The following is a 23,631-nucleotide window of genomic DNA, read 5'->3' as shown; positions in this document are numbered from 1 at the left end:
TTCCATATGTTTTCTTGCAGGAACTTTATCGCAATATATTAATTGTAGACGTGTTAAATTCCTTAGTATACAGAAATCTGCCTTTCTACAATTAAGAGTCTGTGGATCCTACAGAATACAGTAAGGTTTTGAATAGTTGATTTAAAATGCGACCATGTTATGATCACTGTTTCCTAACAAGAATATTTGTTATTACTTGTACATTGTTGAAGTGAAACTTGTAACACAATTTTGAAACAGATGTGAGGGACTGCGCTTGTGCTGAATTTGACCAGCTCACCGGAAGCAAAGTACTGCTGCCTACCGTCTCCCCTGGATGGGGTGCGAGTTGGGAGCAGGGCCGAGGTCCTGGACACACACACATAGGGCCGGAGCTGCACGACTACGAGCAACCATAAGGAGCACAGTACTGAATCTGACCATGCAGCTGGAATGTGCAGAGAGACAGAGACACAGAGAGAGAGACAAAGACAGAGGGGGGAGGAGAGAGGGGGGCGAGAGGAGGGGGGAGAGAGAGGTGGAAGGAGGGGGGGGGAGAGAGGGGGGGAAAGGAGGGAGAGAGAGGAGGAAGAGGGGGAGAGAGGAGAGAGGGGGGACAGGAGGGGAGAGGGGGGATTGGAGGAGAGAGGGGGGCAGGAGGGGAGGGGAGAGAGAGGGGAATGGGGGTAGAGAGAGGGGAATGGGGGTAGAGAGAGGGGAATGGGGGTAGAGAGGAGCAGCGGGGGAGGAGAGGGGGAGAGGGATAGGAGTGAAGGGGGAGAGGGATAGGAGGGAAGGGGGGGAGAGGGATAGGAGGGAAGGGTGAGAGGGATAGGATGTAAGGGGGGGGAGAAGGAAGAGGGCGGAGAGGGATAGGAGGGAAGGGGGAGAGGGATAGGAGGGAAGGGGGGGTGGAGAGGGATAGGAGGGAAGAAGGGGGGAGAGGGATAGGAGGGAAGGGGGACAGGAGAGAAGGGGGAGAGGGATAGGAGGGAAGGTGCGGGAGGGATAGGAAGGAAGGGGGAGAGGGATAGGAGGGAAGGGGGGAGAGGGATAGGAGGGAAGGGGGATAGGAGAGAAGGGGGAGAAGGATAGGAGGGAAGGTGTGGGAGGGATAGGAAGGAAGGGGGAGAGGGATAGGAGGGAAGGGGGAGAGGGATAGAAGGGAATGGGTAGAGGGATAGGAGGGAAGGGGGAGAGGGATAGGAGGGAAGGGGGGAGAGGGATAGGAGGGAAGGGGGAGAGGGATATGAGGGAAGGGGAGAGGAGGGAAGGGGAGAGGAGGGAAGGGGAGAGGGAGAGAATGGAAGGTCACACACACACACACACACAGAGACACAGACAGACACACACACAAAGACAGACACACACACAGAGACAGACACACACACACACACACACACACACACACACAGACAGAGATACACACACACACACACACACACACACACACACACACACACACACACACACACACACACACACACACACACACACACACACACACACACACACACACACACAGATAGTAGTGTAGAAAGGTGGCGGTCACTGCAGAAACGGAGCTCAGTCAGGATACAATAAAATCAGCTTTATTTCACGGTGCTGCACATTACAGAGAGACCATCTCTGACGCGTTTCGTCTCGTAGCTGAGCGCACGGCCTGCTGGGACCTGCCTGGAGCTGCAGGGGGAGAACGCCATACACCGCACGGAGCACCCGTGGAGCGGTGAGAGGCGAAGAGGACGTACGCAGACGGTGGGCTCCTGTCCCTAAGAGGCTGCCAGACGACATCCACCCTATGGGATATTCGTGAAGCGGGGACAGCAAGGAGGGACGAGCGGCGAGGTGACCAGGTCGGGTAAGGGCAGTAGATATAGACTGCCGTGAGTTCATGAGAGAGGCTCCCATCAGGGCTTCTTCTCCTGCCTCTATCTATATTCTGCTAATCGGCCCCCCCACCGTGGCTTCATAGCAACCATACCTCCCCCCCCCCCCCCCCCCCCCTTCTGGACTTTATCCATTTATTCCTTCTATCTGCAACAGCATTGCCTACATTTCTACATATAGAGACTGCATACCTTCAACACAAATAAGAATTTTCACCAGTTAGAGCACAGGACACTTGGGGTTTACTCTCCACCTTTTCTACACACACACAGATACACAGACAAACACACACAGAGACACACACACACACAGCTCCTTCTGCACGTGCAGCTCACACAGAGATTTGACAGGGGGGAGGGTGGCACCTCCAGCATATCTCTCTGCACGGAGGCGGACCGTGATCTTTCTACACGGAGACCCAGCAGGCATCTCCAGCATATCTCTCTGCACGGAGGAGGGGGGCCGTGATCTCTCTGCACAGAGGAGGGGGGCCGTGATCTCTCTGCACGTAGGGGGGGGGGGGGGGAGGATGGGGGCCGTGATCTCTCTGCCCGGAGACCCGGCAGGCATCTCCAGCAGCGCCCCCTGTACATCGATTGTAAGACGCAGTCCTATTTCAGCCACGTGAAAATTGGGAAAAGTGTGTCATACAATCGAGGAAATACGGTATTTGTATTTTTCAGAGTTGCCCTATTCCTCGTTCTTTGCTGTGGTGATGCGCCGCAGTTTTAATCTTTTTCTCTACTGAAGCAGCAATATCGCAGACAGCACACCGGAGGAGCCTGTTCCTGTCAGGACTGGTTTGGACTTGGATTCATTCTTTACAGAGCAAATCATGAGTCCCTGGTTCAATAAATTTTGGGGAATTTATGTTAGAATAAGAATGCTGGGCGTCATTTATTTCATATTCCTGGATGTTGCTAGCTCTGAGTCAGAGTAAGGCCAAGTAGACGCCATCTTATTAGCATCAGTTATTATTGGATCCCCTCAGACTGACAACCTCTCACATCTGTGGTATATCATACTTCAATAGACTGAATCAAGTTTCTCCTTATATATACACATATTCATATGGAGTGGAGACTCTGTTAGTCTTTCCTCCCTTGCTGGATTACTTTTTAGAGCCCCAGTTTCCCACGGACTCTATAAAACACTAAGAAGTTTCACTTCCAACGTGCGTGCTAGGCGCACACACCTTTTTTTTATATGACCCAGTCTAGTAATACTTCTCTCCTTGCTGGTTCCTCAATTATTTGGGTGATGTAATTGACTTTTAGCACCCCCAAAAACCTGTTTCCTTTCGTTGTAATGCTAACCTCATTGCTCCAGTTGATTTTCGGATAATTAAAATCACCCATTATTAAAACATGACCTAGTTTTTATGCCTTCTCCATTTGTAAAAGTAGTTTAGCTCCCTTCAATCTCGCGGATATTTGGTGGTTTATAGCATATCCCTACAAACATTTTCTTTGTATTTTGACTTCAACTGCTAATTTTTATCTACAAAGTCTCTATATTTTTTATCATTCCCTTCATAAATATCTTCCCTTATAATAGGCTTTAGATCCAGTTTAACATATAAGCATACTTCACTTCCTCTTCTATTTACTTGATCCTTCCAAAAAAGGGAATAAACCTCTAAATTAACTGCCCAGTCATGAGTTTCATCCCACCATGTTTCAGTAACGCCTAAGATATCATACTGCTTTCTTCTAGCTATTAATTCAAGCTCCCCCATTTTATATGCACTTAAGATTTTTAGCAGTCTTTACTCTTGCCTTTCTCCTCCCATTAATTTTAGTCTTTAAAAGTTTACTATTGTAGAATTATCTGTATGTAATATCAGTGCCTCCCTCCCCCCCCCCCACTCAAACCGCATGACTTATAGCTATACTGTCTAGTCCATGGGTGTCAAACTCAATTCATATGATGGGCCTGACTAGATTTCATTGTACTTCATTCAAGCCATACATTTTCAAAATACACTAGCTTCTCCCCCATAAGCTCCCCTTCTCTCTAGCTTTCCCCCTGCATGCTACCCACCTTTCCAGCTTCTTCCCTACATACTCCTCTTCTCACCTGCTTCTCCTTCACATGCCTCTCGCCTCACCTGCTTCTCCACTACTAGCCCCCCCTTGTTATTCCTCCCCCTCTCTCATACACGCTACCCCCCTCACTCTTACGCTTTCACCCCACCCTTCATTCTCTTACACTCTCTCACTCTCACTCTCTCTCTCCAATAACGCTCACCCCCTCACTCTCTCATACTTCCCCCTCACACTCTTTCACTCCTCCCGTACTTAATTATACCCCCTTCCTCACTCTTTTACACTCCCCATCACTACCACCCCCCTCACACTCTTCACTCTCCCTCAACACTCACACTCCCCCCTCAACCTCTTACACTGCCCCCTCCTCATTCTCTTACACTCTCCCCGCATCACTCTCACACTTCCCCATCACTCTCTTTCACTCCCCCCTCACTCTTTTACCTTCTCCCGCATCACTCTCTCCAAGATACTCTCCCCTTCCCCATCCTTACTCCCCTTAATTTTTTACTATTTAATTTCACTGGAAGCTGGCACATTTCCCCTCCCCCCAAAAAAAAATTACATGCACTCAATACCAGGGCTGGCACCATGTGTCCCGCAAACCATGCTGACTGCATCTCTCTTTCCTCAGCTCACTGCAAGAACAGCCAGGTCCTCCCGTACCTCACACCATCCCTCTCCTAGCTCATGCTGTTTCCTTAAGCCATCCCTCACCTCACTCACTCTGACCCTCTCTGTGCCTCCCATCACCTCACTGCATGGACAGATGAAGGATAGATCTTGCCAAACTAACCTTATTTGTTTCTTTGAGGAGGTAAGTAGGAATTTAGACCAGGGTAATGCAGCTGATGTGGTCTACTTAGATTTTGCAAAGGCTTTTGATACGGTTTCACACAAGAGGTTGGTGTACAAAATAAAGAAAATTGGACTCAGTAATAATATATGCACCAGGATTGAAAACTGGTTAAAGGACAGACAACAGAGGGTTGTCATAAATGGAACTTTTTCAGATTGGGCTAAAGTCGTGAGTGGAGTACCTCAGGGATCGGTACTGGGACCCCTGCTTTTTAACTTGTTTATTAATGACCTTGAGGTTGGGATCGAGAGCAAAGTCTCCATCTTTGCTGATGATACTAAATTGTGTAAGGTAATAGAATCAGAGCAGGATGTAATTCTCTTCAGAAGGACTTGGAGAAACTGGAAACGTGGGCAGGTAAATGGCAAATGAGGTTTAATACAGATAAATGTAAGGTTATGCATTTGGGATGCAAGAATAAAAAGGTGACTTACAGTACAAATTAAATGGAGATATATTGGGGGAATCCGTGATAGAGAAGTATTTAGGAGTGCTTGTAGACTGCGGGCTTAGCAATAGTGCCCAATGTCATGCAGTAGCTGCAAAGGCAAACAAGATCTTATCTTGCATCAAACGGGCAATGGATGGAAGGGAAGTAAACATAATCATGCCCCTTTACAAAGCACTAGTAAGACCACACCTTGAATATGGAGTACAATTTTGGGCACCAATCCTAAGAAAATACATTATGGAACTAGAGAGAGTGCAGAGAAGAGCCACCAAATTAATAAAGGGGTTGGACAATCTAACTTATGAGGAGAGGCTAGCTAAATTAGATTTATTTACATTAGAAAAGAGGCGTCTAAGAGGGGATATGATAACTATATACAAGTATATTCGGGGACAATACAAGGAGCTTTCAAGAGAACTATTCATCCCACGGGCAGGACTCGGGGCCATCCCTTAAGGTTGGAGGAAAGAAATTTCACCAGCAACAAAGGAAAGGGTTCTTTACAGTAAGGGCAGTTAAAATGTGGAATTCATTACCCATGGAGACTGTGATGGCAGATACAATAGATTTGTTAAAAAAAAGGTTGGACATCTTTTTAGATGGGAAAGGTATACAGGGATATACCAAATAAGTATACATGGGAAGGATGTTGATCCAGGGATTAATCCGATAGCCAATTCTTGGAGTCAGGAAGGAATTAATTTTTCCCCTTAATTGGGTTTTTTGTTTGCCTTCCTCTGGATCAATAAGTAAGTATAGATATAGGATAAAGTATCTGTTGTCTAAATTTAGCATAGGTTGAACTTGATGGACCTATGTCTTTTTTCAACCTCATCTACTATGTAACTATGTAAGATGGGGCGGACCACATTGCCCCTTTTGGCGGCTCCCTGAAGTAGCAGCTGCACCCATGCTGCAGGCCGCATGTTTGAAACCCCTGGTCTAGTCCATAATCTCTTGCTTGTCACTCCCCCGTCTTCCTAGTTTAAAACCTCCTCCAACCTTTTTAACATTTCCCCCTAGCACAGAAAATTGCCAGCAATTACTAAGTCTTTGTATTAGAACGAAGAGCAAGTTAATATGGCAGAGCGCTATTCAGAAACCAGGATGTCAGATATCTCTGTTTAACAAAGAACATTAATCTAAAATGCAGTTGAAAGTCTTAGAGCACACCTACTGATCTATTATTTGCTCAGTTACTCATAGAAAATAAATTATTTATAGGTTTTGAGTATTCTTTAAGCTGAAGCACTCTGGCAATTATTGACCAGGAGAAGATAAAATTGTAGAAGACGGATGAGGAGCTTTAGGGTCATGTACACCTGTGTCTAATCAGATAAATAATCGCCAGGATCGAAAGTCCGTAGAACCATAACAGAAATATAGTTTAGATACAGTACATCTTTAAGTAAGGCTATTTAATCCTCAAGAGTGTATTTTTTCACTGACACACTTTGTGAGTGAGTCCGAGGAAAAGCGACTCTTGCTTGTTTTATTAGAGCACTGTTTCCCAACTCCAGTCCTCACTGAACCCCAACAGGTCAGGTCTTAAGGATATCCCTGCTCCAGCACAGGTGTCTCAGTCAAAATGACTGAGCCGCTGATTGACCCACCTGTGCTGGAGCAGAGACATCCTTAAGACCTGACCTGTTGGGGTTCCCTGAGGACTGGAGTTGGGAAACATTGTATTAGAGTACTGTATGTATTTCCAAGAACAAAGCCTTTTCAAGATACTGTATGCTATACAGTAGCTTGAGCTATATCGAGTCCAAAAGGGGATGCGCACAGTACACTTAATTGGTCTTTGTGGGGAGGGGGGGGCGATCTCCCCAGGGGGTCGGGAGAATTTCGGGGGGGGGGGCTACAGAGGTTAAATTAAGTGCTGGGGGACCGCGCGAGGCCTCTGCAGCTTCTCCTACCTGATCTTTGGCGACACGTCACCACGGTAACCGGCGCCACATGATCCCGCAACGTCATTTGATGTCAGAGCCTTGCCGGAGGGGCACCGTGAGCCGGGAGGTGAAAAGGCAGGGGGGGCGCAGGGTCAAATCTTTGCGCACCCCTGACTTAGATATCAAACCGTGTGTAAAATACTTTTATTAATGGCCCTGGATTAACTAAAAAAACCTATATATTTTGTGTCACTTCATTAGTAATCTGACTATGAACATCAAGGTAATTTCCATTAATCAGTAGGTTTGCCATCCTGCAGTCAAAACATACAAAGCAAAACCCGTCTTGGTTCAGTGATTTAAAACTTCAGGATCCTGCCATTTATGAGGCAAAAGTTGATGATAAACTGGTTGAGGTGGTCGCTAAATTTGTTGATTAATGTAATATAATGTATTTAAATGTATTATTTAGGTGTATTTGGTATCTAATATGCAATAACAATCTAGTGAAAGTCGCTTTATTTCTAGAAAATTAAGCTCAGCCTGCTGCCTAATAAATGCAGCTTTGTCTTAGGGATGTTCATTCACATGCCCATAGCAAGACATTTTGGTATGCACTGAGGAATTACCTAAGAGCTGATTGTTATAACTGTGGCTGAAAGTAAAAAAAGTTATTTACTGTAAACATCACACTACCACCCAAATCGTATCTCTGTTGGCCCAGGGCTGATTCACTAAAGGGTGCAAATGGTTTAAATGTCTGCAACTGCCATTAATGTAGTGTATACAATTATAAATAGCCAGTTTCACTCTGTGAATACTTTGCATTTAAGCATGCAAAAAATAAAAAGCCAGTTTCATGTTATGTTTATTTAGCTTTTATACACACAGTATATTAGCAATATGACAATGGATTAACATGATTAAGAGCATATACTGTATGTGCTAACCATACATAATGTAGAAAAAAAGAAAAGGGAGAGGAGGGAGTTGGTTATTTAAGAGGCGTTTTGTATTGTGCCTACCTCTTTCTCTTCCTCTACATCTTACAAAAGGTTGTAGTGTGGACCCTAAACGGCAGTCTGGCAGGGCAGGCCCCCTCCCCATTCAGAGAACCCCAAGCAGAGATTACTGCGGGTTCTGCAGAGTGGAACTGTGCAGTGCAGAGCAGGGAAGCTGCAGGCCCTATTAGGGGCGCTCCCCAGTGCAACACCACCATTGGAAGTCATCTAGAGGGTGGAAGATGCAAGACCATCAGGGCTGGGGGTGAGTGGTGCAACACGCACACCTTGGAGGTTACCAGTGCAGGTGGTGAGAGAGGAGCGTTTGGCACGTCAGGGATCCCTCCACCCAGAGAGGCTGAGCCCCAGCAGCAGCACAGGTGGGCAGACTAGAGGGTGAGTCTGGCATAGATATAGTCTTCTCTGTGGGAGGTGTTGGTGAGGCTAAATAATCCAATTGGGTGTGGAGTGATAGGGGCTCCACCGACCAGGTAGAGAGTGGTGGGCGTGGTATGAGTCATATCATTAAGTTCAGAATTGGGTATTGCGATTGGTGTGTAACAGGTTGGGGGGGGGCAGTATCCCTCTGTTGGAAGTGGGGGTGGGAGGGGTGTTCAGGTCCGGCATGGGTGGGAGGGAAGCAAGATCAGGGTGTAATAGGATGAGAGGACTGCCAGGGGGAAGTGTAGAAAGGGGTTCAGGGGCAACCGGAGGTGAGTCTAGTGGGGCAGTCAATGGCAGTGGAGCAGACAGCAGAAACACTTGGGAGAAAGCAGTTGCGGAGAGTATGTTTCAGGAAGGTTTCTTATGTCTAGCGAGCCCACTGGGTTTTCATTTACCATTGGCGACAAGAGAAATTTTGGGAGGGGGACTATGTGGAAGTGTGGACATTGTTGCCGGGAGTTGTTAGTAAAGGTGTGGAGGAAAAAGAATAGTAAGGATGAGGAAAAGGAGATGAAGCAGGTACCTGAGACATTTACTAATTGGTTGGAGGAATTTTTAGTGTTAGCGAGCATGGTGGAGGTGAATGATTTGCAGGATTGTTTGGCACTTTTTAAAGCATTAAAACATTCAAAATCCTATATAATTTTCTTTAATAAATCAGTTCTGCAAAATGTTTTGCTAGGATTCAAATTGCAAATATTTTTGCGACTGCATTTTCTACATCTCTATCTATAGTAGTACAGTACCTCAGTGTGTTGTTAGTTGACATTTTCCACAATAGGTTATTTAAAATTATATGCATGAAACCACATTTTTATGTGAATTTTTTTTTAATTTTGTAAATATATTTATTAAAGTAGCAATATATTTTTATTTTTTTTCATAAGAAACCAATATATTCTGCAATATATAGAAGTACAATGACTTTGAAAGATACAATAAAAAATCATTGTGCTTCTATGCAGAATACATTGGGGGTTTCAGATACAGTCTTTTGGGGTATTGAGATTGATTCTGTTAAGATGATTTTCTAGCTGCCAAAAGGGAAGCTGGGGGAGCTCAAGAAGAAAGTAGGTGAGGCTAATGCTCAGGCAGCTTTAGTCGTTGTTGGGGCCTTGGTATTTGCCAACTGGGTAATGAAGATTGGGTGAGCATTTTGCTGACGTCCAGTAGGAGCAATGGTGGGGCTGAAGAGCCCACACCATTTCAGGAGAGTGTCAAAGGACAAGAAGGATGACTTGCAAGTTCAGGGAGAATTTTGGGATAAGTGCAATGTGAGGACATTGTGGCAGTTAGATGAAATGTTTAACCAGGACCTAGTGCTCTTCACAGATGCTGCAGGGTCCGTAGGATTTGGGGCAATTTGGGCGGGAATGTGGTATGCAGAGCAATGGCAAATGGAGTCCGCAGAATAAAGGTTAACCAGGAACCTGACGCTTCTGGAGGTGATGACAGTGAACTTTGTGGGTAGGAGCTACAGTATGGGATAGGAAGGTGCTTTTCCAATTGAATAACTTGGGGTGGTGGAGGCTGTGAATGGATTGTCAGCCAATTCTCCACCAGTGGTTAGATGGTTGAGGCACTGGTGCTAAGCTGTCTAGAAAATAATATTTTGTTCAGGGCAATTCATGTTCCAGCGGTGCAGACCACAAAAGCGAACGATTTGTCAAGACCGATTTTTTCTTTATTTTGGCAGCTGGTTCCAGGAGCCGCTTAGATAAAATTGGATTGCCCATGCACGCTTTGGCAAGTGGGGTTGGAGGGCTGGTGGGTATAGTGAAGGAGTCATTGGCGAATACGATGTGGGCGCTGTACATGAGGGTCAGGCTGGTGTGCAGATTCTGTGGATGAGTCAGGGGGAGTGAATTCCAAAGAAGATTGCTTAAGGCAATGGTGTGGTTTAGTTATAGTATATAGTGAACATGTGTCAGCCAGTTTGGTGGAGGAACAGCTGACCGGGATAACATTTTTCTGGGTCTATTAGGCTGGAGGGACCATATAAAGCACTTGCTGGTTAAGAAGCTGTTAGGAGGATTGAAGAGAAAGAACAGGAGGGTTGATTTGAGGAGGCCAATTTAAACAGGAGTTCTTGGTGTTATGTTGGAAGCGACCAAGAAAGTTTGTGTATCAACGTTTGAGGAGGAACTGGTTAGCACAGCTAACAGGCCAGTGGGTCTGAGAGCAGAGGACGTCTTGGTTGGGGAGGGTGTAATATGTTTTTTATTAGAAGGTCCAACACTGACCAGAGAGGAAGAGCTATGGGTTGAAGTGAGGTGGGTGGAAGGGCGTATAATGTGCCCAGTAACGCTGGTGGCAGACTATTTAGCAGTTCGCCCACCGGTGTGTTCCCTATTGCTTTTCAATGATAGGGGTGATCTGCTAATGAAATATCAGTTCATCAGGGTTTTCAAGAGTTATTTGTGAGAGTTGCAGGGTTGGATTCCAGTTTGTTGGATTTATGCAGTAACAGAGGCGACCAGTTTGGGGATGGCGCAGGAGATTATAAAGAAGATTGGGAGATGGGATTTCGGTCAGTTTAGGAGTTATATTAGGATGCATTTGGTTGATTACGTTTGGTTGCATGAAGGATTGCTGCTGGTTCTTGTTATTTTCTTTGTTGTTTCAGTGGGCCATTCGGTGTGTGCATGGATTTGTGGTGACTCTTTTGTCTATTGGACAGATAAGAGGGGAGGCCATATGAGAAGCTGTTGTTTTTTTTTAGGGCTATAGGTGGAGGATCTCCTGGTTGGGGCAGTGAGGCTTATGTTGGGTGAACGCACTTCCAATGATTTTGCAGGAAAAATAAAGAAGGGCAGCACCAGATATTGTTGTACTGCATATTGGGAGAAATCTGGGCCAGATGCAGTTGGCCGGTCTGATTAATGGAATCTGGCATGGCGCAGATGTCGGTAGCTGTTCCGGCTACCTGTTTTAGTGTGATCAGAAATTGTCCCATGGCTGGTCTGGAAGGGTGCTTGGAATAGGAAGGCTGTGGATAGGAGCAAGACAAAGCTCAACTGGGGGGTGACGGATGTGGTAAGGTCAATGGGGGGTATTGCAGATTGGTATAAGGAATTTGAGGGTGAGGAGGTTAGTTTGTATCGGGAGGATGGAGTTCATCCCTCAAAGATCACTCTAGATATTTTCAATATGGGTTTGCAGGATAGGTTGGAGAAGGCTGAGCTGCTGTGGCAACGGCGAGGGAAGTTTAAGGGGTCAAATGATCTTGGTATTGGAGGGGTGCAGACTGGTCAGTTTTGTAGTGAGTGTTTGTTGCACCAACACTGCCATGAGTCCTACTGAAACTTTCTGATATATTGTACTTGGATATGTTGTGTTATCTGGGGAACAAAGTCCCACACTACATTACAGTATTATCTTTTCTGCAAACACAAAAATACTTCAGGTAATGCAAACTATGCTGGATAACAATTGCAATGTTTTTTCAACAGGTATATAATTAAATAAAAACTTTAATGTTTTCACTTTTACAGTATGTTGGTTCATTGAATTTTAAAGTTTCACGCCTTCCATTAGTGGATATAATAGACTTTGGGATTGATCCCGTTGCTGTGCGAGAAAAGTAATTGTCAGCAAACAAACTCTGCAAAGGAACGATTAAATATGATAAACCTGACATTCCTGGATCATGAGAAAACATTGGGCTCAGCATGTAAGGTCTCAGCGAGCCTCAGCCAACGGTGTCAGCAGTGCACAGCTCTTAAGTGTCAAAAAAATAATAAAAACCTGGTTGCTCCAAGAAGTTAGCAATGCCAGAACTGCAATTATAATGTGTGAAGCTAGTCAGACTTTTCTTTGGAATGCTATCTGCTCTGCAGTTTTTAAATCACACCATATTAACCTTTCCAGCTCACACGACCTACAGACCATGCATAACAGAAACATATTTACAGCCTTAAGTGATGACAAATCTATGAACGGATAAGTAAAAAAAAAATAGTGAATGAGAACGGTTATCCAATCAGCAAAAATGTTCCAGCATTAACATTTGTACATTCCAAAGTTATATTGCACAGATGTGGAAATTGAATTCCAGCCAATAATTGCATTTTATATCATATATATATATGTGTATATTTTGTATATATACACAAAATAGTTAACCCAAAGGTAAACAGAGAACAGCACTCAAAGTTAATGCATAGAAAAACCTGTATTCACAAGATACACAAGCACATAAAATACAACGTTTCGGTCCATTACGGACCGAAACGTTGGATTTTATGTGCTTGTGTATCTTGTGAATTACAGGTTTTTCTATGCATTAACTTTGAGTGCTGTTCTCTGTTTACCTTTGGGTTAACTATTTTGTATTTATGTCTACAGAACATGCACCTTACCATACTAACGCTAGTTGAGTGCCAGCTGCTTCATTCTTCTTTTATATATATATATATATATATATATATATATATATATATATATATATATATATATATATCACTTGTGAGCACATTCACATGTCTTAGACAGGTCGGCAACCCTGCCTTTCAACCATTATCACCTAGCATACAGTGCTCCCACTGCAGCAAGGGATTCTGGGAAATGACATACAAATGAGCGCACAATGTGTCACCTTTTGCCTGGAATATCCATTCACATGGAGCCCATTTAAGCTTCATACAGCTTTTAAGCACAGCATGGGATAAGCCAAACAACAAATGTAATGAAGAAATATCTTTTTGATATATATCAATCACAAACAAAAGAATATTCTGTTTCTGAATAAGTAGATGTTCTTGATATATAGTGCTTTCATCTTACCCTGGCATCTGTGACCTTGAATTCCCGAAGAATATACTGTGGCATATTATACTCTGCCATTGGGTCCACTACAAAGTACTGATAACGGGCAGAACGCTCCGCCGGCCAATACTGATGGCATTTTTCCTGCAAAGAAAGTCAAAGATTGATATGTTATGATATGATAGAAAAATGCAACATTAAGGCCAATATTTAAAAAAATGTGCACTTTCACAATACACCCTTCAGACCATAGTGTCGGAAGGTGTCTTATGGAGTAGCACTGCTTAGTGAATATAGCCCCAAATGTATTACATACAGGATCTTACATACCATACTATAAAGAAACACAGAATAATATAAAACATATTTTGAGCCCCAGTATTGATGATTTATAGTAGTTCATATTGGTTCTATAAACCCTTTTCCGGACCAACATGAACATAACATGCATGATTAATCTTTAGGACTGATAACTTTTGTTTACATTTAGTTTACGTTGGTCCAATAACAGGCAACTGAATCTGCAAAGAAAGGTTCAGTTGTCTGCTGTAGTTTGGTTTAATTTCAATAATGCTACTTTGCCAATATTCTAACTACAATGAAAGTCTCTCTGACAAAAATAAGTCATAAAAGTAACCTAATAGCTCGATTCCTCTGAGAAGTGGAATCTGTAATAAAATATATGTATAGAAGCCAGATGCTATGACTTAAGATCTCCTTACAGAGATATATAATTTCTGTGTTTTGCTTGACTTGTGCTTGTCTAATAGTTATATTTTAGAATATGTTCATATGATAATCTACATTTCTAAATTACTTTGCTGTTACAGTATTTTTCTAAAGTATGCCTATAGTAATATTTCCAATGAAAAAAATGACTGGGCATGTTTAGGCAAATAAGTATCCAATTGCTAGAAACACAAGATACCCACTTCAAAGAAATATACAATACAGTAGATCAAGATCACTAATGAGATTGTTTGCTAACCATGTTAATTAACAATGACAGTGTTTCATTTTCTGTAGGCAGCACAGCTTGACAAAAATGCATGAACAAAAACTTCAAAAACATTTAATAACCGCTTAATTAAAGATGTATTCCCAATTTAGATCTTTTGATCAAAGTTCTTGTGGATTAAAACATTTCTATGGTTTTTGGGCAATTTGTCATGGTTAATTTTGTGGGGAGTTCAGAGTACAATTACATCACAGTCAGATGGATGCGTACGAAGGGTATTCCGTTTTATAGTTTGATGTATATCACACATACCTGAAGAAGTATTTTTTATGACCGGATACATAATTTGCTTTATTTTCTGAATTTCATCTACAGTACCATATATTAATGGACAATGTAAGCTAATTAAAGCACTCTCAAGTATCTGTTCATGATACTCTGATGTAGGAGTGTAGGACATGAGCCCTGATAGAAGAACCACCCAAACCAGCAGTTGTATTGCTGCATTTGAGATGAATTCTTGCTTAGCTGCACCTCATTCCATCTAGAGTCTCTCTTTGACACCCTGGACCTCTCTAAAGTGACAGCCCTAAGAGAAAAGCTACCAAAGACATGTGCCTCTTCTGCACAGGACCAACTGACCAGCGTGCAAAGGCTTAAATGCTTAGCAAAGACACAAACTGCTGGAAATCATCAGCCTTCTTGCCAGCAGGTTTATTGCTTTACTGTATGTGTGTTTGAGTTGAATTCTTGCTCTTAATACACGCTGGTGGCAGCCAAGCAGTGCAAGTCATTTGGTGCTGTTCATTGCCATTGCTGCAATGCACCTGCCAACATACTGGACTGAAATCAAAACAACCACATGTGATGTAATTACTTCAGCTCCCTCTCAGCTTTAAATTACTAATGCCTTGCTCTCCCTTCTTAACCTCTGCACTCTCAAATTTGCCTCTATCCCTAACTCATCTATTATATCTATTATATCCTCCTAACCTTCCCACTCCCTGATATCCAATTTTCTACTGATATTTTCCTCATTTTGCAGTGATCAGCTCTTCTACTTATTACCTCTGAGGTCTGGGGGTGTGGTCCTACTTATTCTTTTACTGGCTATATTCATTATTTTCACATCCCACACGTCCCTACCAAACCCTCCAACTGTATCCAGATGTTACCTATCCCTTTATCTCCACATTGCACACACTATAATCTGTATGCAATGAATTTACACCAATCCATGATTTATACATGTGCAACTCTCAATCTTATATCCATTTCTGAAACCTGGCTCATTCTCTCAGACACTGCCTCCCTGTCTTCAATCTACTATGGTGACCTTTCCTTCAGGCACACCCCCAGACCTGGACTCAGAAATGGAATTGGAATAGGTATCCTATTTTCTCTACATTGCACATTTTAAATGATACTTCCCAACACTTTCCTCCCTCTAACTCCCATCTTTTTAAGTTCATGCTGTCCGTCTATCTTCTCCTCTCTACCTCTGTGTTGCTATCATCTATCGCTCCCATGGACCAATTTCTTGATAACTGTCCTCACATCCTCTCTTCTGACACACACTCATCTTATGAGAGTTTAACATCTCTATTGCCAACCCAAATCCCTCTGCTGCATCCTATCTTCTGTCTTTTACCTCCTCCTTTCATCTCTCTCAGTTGACTACCTCTCCCACTCACCGAGATCGACATTGCCTTGACCTTGTTTAACTGCTTTTATTCCGTCTATAACGTTTCAAACTATCTATTCCCTCTTTCTGATCACTACTAACCTACTGTACAGCCTCAGTCTCTCTTTTATACTCTCCACAACACTGAATTACACACGCATATATAGATATTTATATACTCTAAACCCCATCTAATTTTCAACATCATTAGATCTTCCCTCTCTTCCATCTCTATCCATTCCTGTCATAGTGAGAAACAAAGGTGTGTGCATAGTTACAGCTAGCAACAAATGTCATGGGAACTCAATATATTGAAAAAAGTATAAAAAATTATTTATTTAGGACATATTAGAAAACAAAAAAGACAATAAATCCTCCCACATGTTTTACACCAAACGGTGCATTCTTAGGGAGTTATATCCTGTCCTGACCTGGCAACCTTTCTTTACAACTATACACTGGAACAACAGCCTTAGAAAAGGCATCTCTTACCAACACACATCTCCCTAGACAACTTAAGCCACAACCACCACACTCTAACTTAACCAGCTACGTCCAAAAGTGACCCCGCAATACTGAATGCTCTAAAGCTGATTTTCTACACTACAAAGTCATACTTTCCATCGAAAACGTTGCCCTTTCTCTTGCTAAGCAAACCTACTTCTTTTCTCTCATATCTATTTGGAAATCTAACCCTCAGTGTCTATTCAACACTTTTAACTCCCTGCTCTGAACAACTATCAGCGCCACCTCTGACTGTAATATTCAGATATTCCTTTTAAGGTTATTGTAAGTAAGAGTGTTATCTGATCCCCAGCGGTTTGTGGTTGTGCCCTCTTGGCCTAAAAGACCACGCTATCCTTTGGCTCATCTAAATCATAGTAAAACAGTGTCACTGTACAGCAGTATATCTTTATTTTTAATGTTTGCACATTGGCACTTTAATCACAATGTGATCTGTTTCACACAATGTGGTTGTGTTTGGTTTTGTTTTGCTTGTGTTTGGCTATGTCTGATGTCTCCTGGTGTAGATCTAATTGCCCTCTGGCATTGTATGGCAGTGACAGGTGCATAACACCTACATACCATTGCATTCCACTGATGCAGAGGTGTTTTTCTGTTCTGCAACATGTGATATCCTCTGATTGGCCTACGCTTGTGTTACACTTAGCGTTTCACTGACGCCAAATTTTCTTACAGCATTAGCGGTTTAATAAATACACTTACTGTGCACGTTGTTAATTTCCCCTTACATATCACTTATATGGTTTAAAACACAGTGAAATCTATACATTTGAGGTATGTATTTAATTTTGATATATGATGGCGCTTTTTGTATGTAATTATGATTGTGATGGTTTTAATGAGCTTCTGGTTAATTAGATTTTGGTGACAATATTTGCCTATTTAAATGTGTATTTGTATATTATTTGCACCTGATGAAAGGTCCACCTATGACCTGAAACATTGTCTGTTTCTGCTACACTATTACACTAGTAATAAATCATCTAAAATGTATTCATCAAGATGATGTAAGTAGTTTTACTACTCTCTAGGGGATGATTGTCATTCACTATGTCATATTCTCTAGCCTGCTGTTCCCATGCTTGGCCACCCGGACTGCTGCCACTCTCAATGTCTGGTTCTAGCCTGCAGTACCTATACTTGCCCACCGGGAGTGCTGCTGCTAAACTAAGGAACATTCCAGACTCTGATACCTGACACCTCTGCACCTGTGCTCCACCTCCCAGCCTGCCTATATAAACCTCCCTTACCTGTTCCTCTTTGCCTGTTTATACTGGTTCTTAGCTTCTGCAAGGTTCCTGTGTTTACTGCTGTGCTAGCTATTGCTATCATCCTGTTCTAGTTTCCTCATTGCCGACCTCTGCTTGTTTCCTGACTTCGCTACCTGCCGCCTGCCTCGGACCCCTGCTTGTTTCCTGACTTCGCTACCTGCCGCCTGCCTCGGACCCCTGCTTGTTTCCTGACTTCGCTCCCTGCTGTTCCTGCCACTGGGATCCACTTCAGCCGAAGTCCAATCCTTGACACACTATATGTTACTGTTCCCTTCCACCATCACCCCTACACCCAGATTTTCCCTCACCGTTAATAACTCCTCAATATTGTCAACACTACAAGTCCACTGCCTCAGAGGTCATCTTTGACTCCACCTTCTCCTTCATGCCTTACAATTCAGTCCCTCACTTTCACCTACAAAATATTGCTAAGACACACCCTTTTTTCACTCAAGACGCAACCAAAATTTAAAGCAGCAATTTTGTGGGTCCCCGGAACTGAAGATAATTATTTTCAGCTCCTGGAATACCCAGGTTCCCAAGATACTTACTCATAAAGAAACAAGCGTTGCTTCCCGAATTTTACATCCTACACATTACGCGGGATAATACTGTAGAAGGCCGCAACGGATGATGACTTTTTAGCGTGTTTCGCCATATTTCTACAATTCCCTCCCCCAGCTTTCAGAATTTTACAAGCTCCCTGAAAACTTACCTCTTTATAGCCCAGATCCACAAAAGTGTGCTACGTTTTAGCACATCTTTACTCCCATCCAAATCTTAGCACCCTTTTGTATATCAGGGGTTATGGAAGCCTTTCTGACCCACTAGTAACATCCACACCCTCCAAACACTATCCTATGTTCAATACTTTTCTTTTCCTTTCCCCTGCTCCCCTTATTTACTCTAGTTTGTAACCTGTTGGGAGCCATACAGTACCTACTGTATCGGCCTGTGTTCTTTTATTCTTACTTTGTAGGTCATTCTGTTTATTGTATGTGTATTATATGCCCATTGTACCGCACTGTGTACTATTTAGGTGCTGTATAAATAAATTATAATAATATGCAGGTCATACATATAGAATTGTATCAGATTTGTTTTCCCACATCTATGGGAACTAGTTACAAAGATAGCAACAACAAAAAACTTCCATTAGCAAAAGTCATAAAATTAGTTTGTTTCCCTATAAAATTGTATTCCCATTATTTTCCCCATGCAGTTGTGTGCACTGTAAATTGTTTCAAATATATGGCAGTGCAGTTGTCTTTATATACTGTACACAGTTTAATAAAACTATGTTAGTGGATGCTTTGATTAATCTAACCAGTTATAAGAAGATGAATATAATAGTGCAATTTACAAACTTAAGACATAAGTTTGCATAGGCATATACTTTCAGGCAGGAGCTAGCTGTGCAAGAAAAATGTTGCACGCAATTTTCTATATTCAAATGAAATTAAGAATATGGAAACATTTACAAATATGGCTATTTTATGTGCATGGTGTTATGATAAATATCCCCATTGTATGACACCGGATATGCCCAAATAAACTGTGGCTGACCATCTCATTCTTATTTCCCAAGCTCACGCATTATACCTTGTTAACTATTCATCATGCTATTTTGAACAAAGAAAGTTATCCCAGTAAAACACTGCTAGTGCCTAAATAGCATTTTTTTTTTTAGGAAGAAATGGTTAACATACAATACAATATGGTAAAATCACACTATGTATCGCAAGAATTATTATTTGTTGTGTTTTATCACATGCACTAGCCTAATATGACCATAAAAACTGAAAACTAGACACTTACTCTGCCCATTTCTCGAAGTTTAGTCAGCATGACAACTATTGTGGAGTTGTGCTCCCATAACATTCTCCAGAAGTCTTCTGTTGTCTCTGCCAGTGGCCCTTGCGTAGCTATGTAGGCTTTTTGTTGTCTGTTTTGAAAGCAAGAAATACAGTGTGATTGAGACGTGTTTGTCGAACAGCAGCTTAGCAACTCTGCTCTTACTAAATGTCTTATTTTATCTAAAACTACATTTTTAAATAATGGAGGTCTTTTTTATATTATACATAATACACTGTCTTACAGCAGTGGCCACTGGAAGTTAAGTACAGTTCGGTGTAAGTCCAAACCATTACTGCTCAAAGACAATGGAATGTTAGTTGTATGCACTTATAGAATAATAATAATAATAAAAAATAATAAAACAGTATACAGTAACATGACTACTCAGTCTCTCCAGCTCCAAAGCCACACTTACACTTACCCCTTTCTCTTTAAATTACCGTATTTGGAGCAGGGATTCCTTTCCATAACACATACTATACTTTTAAGCTTGACGCTATTAGTGCACTGTATATAACTGTATTCAGAATCTGTATTGTAATATATGTTATAAACTATGGGTTATTTTCAATGTATATTTAATTTACAATAAATAATCCATCTTTAAAATGAGAACAAAAAATAAAAAGGCATGACTGCCCTACCAGTAAGTATTTCAGCAGGATTTCTAATTATTACATTTTTACTACATGGAGTTGCTTGTAGAGCTCCTCTAAATTTCCTCCAATAATGCACATATTTATAAATATATATACTGCACATACAGTATACAAAAAAAATGGCTGGAAGCCTTTTACCCCCAAGAATATTGCATGCTTTTTTAAATCCAGTTTAGCATGTATTTTACAACTTTATAATTTTATGAAATTGCTAATATGATTTATACATTTATCATTGTTCTTTGTGAGTTACAATGGTTCTCTTATTTCATTTTACATACTGTATGACAGAATGCACTTATAAAACACTTAACTGAGCACTTCCAATGGACTATTGTTTATCATAGCATCAATCATATGTATAAATTCTAAAACTAATCAACTACTTTAGTAACTTCAAGAAATACATAACTTTTAGAAGAAAAGGAAACAAAATAACATTATCACTTAATTTTGCTTTGTCAGGTCTAACACTGGGAAAAAAAATACATTCACAGTTCTACAATAAAATAAGATGATTACCCTACAGTGCATTTTTTTGCAGATATCCCTTTATTGTATTACATGTTATTATTATTATTATTATTACTATTATATTGTCTGCATTAAAAAATACATGTACTTGCAAACATGACAAATCGTTTTAAAAAATGTTTATTTTATGTATTGAAAAAATAGGCAACACAAAACATAGAAACAAAGGGACTTCTTCCGTTCGGTGTCTCTTTGCCCCGTCCGGACTCCCTAGATGACCTCTGGTCATGCAAGGAGAGCGGGACTCCTTTCGTCTTTTCTCATTTACATTACAGACTTCTCCCCACTCCGAGACGAAGCCCTCTGTGTAAGGGTGAAACGCGTTGAGGGGGAGACGCTGGTGTAGCCCTGGTGTGTGTACAATAAAGTTTTTTGAAGAGACATCCGGGAGCCTTCTTTCAGACATGCGCAGTTGCGCCGAACTTCCACCATTTTCCATTTTACAGATGTGAATTGCCTGATTTTTCTCACAAAATGTGAGTATAACCATTGGAGTTATATCAATTTCCTAACATCAGTACTTGCATTACCCTTTGGGATTTTTTTCACACTCTTTTACATAACGCATTGGACGTCCCCCGCTCCCTCATCTCTCTGGAACCACCGTATCTGAAGAAACTGGGAAGCCGTTTTTCTGTTGAAGGTTGAGTGGAGGACTCCATTTCACTTATTTTTGTGATTCTTCATTTACATTTTGTAGATCTCACAGCACTAGAACTATTGATGTTCACAATTTCTCACCATTCACGTTGAGTTCACTGCCCTTTGTGTGCACAGTTTCCATACCTAATGGAACTGGACAGGGATGTTTTAATTTGATTTTCACAAAAATAGAACAACAAATTATTATCACTTGTCACTCTTTGTTGGAGAGCGCCATTCTAGCACTTTGCCTATGTGTGTGTAATATATCAATAAAAGCCAAAATCTATAAAAAATAATCAAGGTCAATTATGTCAACTAAAGAGCTTCATGGTTTTCCTATGTCTGCTGCCACGTTCAGAGTTCTGCATCTCAGTTGTAAAACTTCTGTTGTCTTTTACTTTAAAGCATGGAGAGCACAGAATCCACAACCGGAAAAGATAAAAATGCAGAATATAGTGTAATGCATTCCTAATTTAATAAATATTTGAAAAAAGTTAAAGTCCTGTGCCGTCACATATCACAAATGGGAAATAGGTGCATGGAGTGGTGTTTTCCATTTCTGCTGAAACACAAAGTGGTGATATGGGGAGTATACTGGATATATTCTGGTCATGCCCTAAAATTCAACCACTATGGAGGGCAGTGTTTGCCTTAATACATAGAATCTTAGGATCAATGGTCCATTATATATATTGCTGGGGAAACCAATGGACAATAAAAATAAAAAGGAACTCACAATTATTTCCCAAATGTTAAATGCCAGTAGGTACACTATCGCCAAGAATTGGAAACAATCTGCCCCTCCATCTACACACCAAATCAACAATAACATTTGGCACATAGTATTTATGGAAAAACTCTCTGCCTATCTAAATGGCTCTACCTCACAATTCTCAGTGACTTGGGCCCCTTGTTTCCGATATGTTGGTATATCTGTATATTTAAATTTAAATATTCTGAATGTTGTGATCTATGTTGTATCAAAACTAATGTTCATTATATTGTATATGTACAAATGCTGTATTCTTCACTTCTCCCCTAATTCCCCCCAATTGTGATTCTACCAGTATATTTATATCAATGTACCCCAACTTCTTTTTTTTACCCTAAATTCTGAAAAAAGGATTAATAAAAAATTAAGTAACGAAGAAAAAAAAAAAAGATTAAAATACGAACGCATTACATTATATTCCGCATTTTAATCTTTTTCCGGTTGTGGATTCTGTGCTCCCAATGCTTTGAAGAAAAGGTCACTTGGAAGAACATCCTGAACAGTTCTTTATAGGGTTTCAGAGCTGTATTTTCTCTCTTTGTTCACATTTCACGAGTGTTCACATATGGTTGGTAGTACAGGCCTGCACAACTCCAGTCCTCGAGGGCCGCAAACAGGCCAGATTTTCAGGATATCCCTACTTCAGCACAGCTGGCTCAATTAGTGGCTCAGTAATACTGAGCCACTAATTGAGCCAGCTGGGATGAAGTAGGGATAACAAGAAAGGGGGGGGGGGGTGGAACCCGCTCTACCGAGTATGACAGGTCAAAGATCCAGACAGGTGCACTAGGGCAGGGTTGAGCAAACTTTTTAAGCTGAGCCCCCGTTTTTAACCATGAAATTTCTCGGGCCCTCCCTGCCTGATGTAATCAAAATCACATGGAAAAAAAACCTTTATTAAATGGTATACAATGTAAATACAAATACGTCTAAAGCCGCGCGTATAGTGCCCGCGACCGAGACGCGTCACGTCACCCGTCGCTGCTAGCGAAAGTTGTATTTCGCTTTGTGGCGGCACCGGCGACCAGGCCATTGATTGGTTCAGGGGATGTCACGAGGTGACAGCCCCTGAAAAATCAAATATTGCTCGCTTCAAAAAATCGCGTCACGCTTACTATAAGAGCACACTGCGGCAACAATGCATTTGTTTTCGGGCGACGTCGCGTTGCCGGCACTATAAGCGCAGCCTAAATACTTACATACTTCAACAGCTCGCTCTTGCAAAATTAGACAGCGTCCACGCTGCCGCTGAAAGCGGTGACATCACCAACTCTCCAAGCACGAGCGCAGGGTGTCGTGCATAATTTTGCAAGCACGAGTGGGGAAGTGTTTTCACTTTTTCCCCCCCGTTATTTCTGTACATTCATAGTGTGATTGATATAGTGGCAGTCTACC

At 41.8% G+C, this 23,631-nt stretch overlaps 1 protein-coding gene across 40 annotated transcripts in view; it reads right to left on the bottom strand.

Annotated features, from left to right (window-relative positions):
* Window positions 1-23,631, bottom strand: part of PTPRD (protein tyrosine phosphatase receptor type D) — a 1,925,499-nt gene that overhangs the window by 24,431 nt on the left and 1,877,437 nt on the right. For all 40 annotated transcript variants that reach the window (XM_075596164.1, XM_075596174.1, XM_075596156.1 and 37 more), the window contains 2 exons: window positions 19,588-19,714; window positions 13,350-13,475 (listed from right to left, as the gene is read on the bottom strand). In XM_075596164.1, the coding sequence (XP_075452279.1) occupies window positions 13,350-13,475; window positions 19,588-19,714 (253 nt within the window). The remainder of the gene's footprint in view (window positions 1-13,349; window positions 13,476-19,587; window positions 19,715-23,631) is intronic.

Source organism: Ascaphus truei, chromosome 1, assembly GCF_040206685.1.
Source record: "Ascaphus truei isolate aAscTru1 chromosome 1, aAscTru1.hap1, whole genome shotgun sequence".
In the NCBI taxonomy this organism is placed as follows: domain Eukaryota; kingdom Metazoa; phylum Chordata; class Amphibia; order Anura; family Ascaphidae; genus Ascaphus; species Ascaphus truei.
The sequence above is the reverse complement of the archived record's forward strand: the minus strand, read 5'-3'. Positions and strand labels throughout refer to the sequence as shown.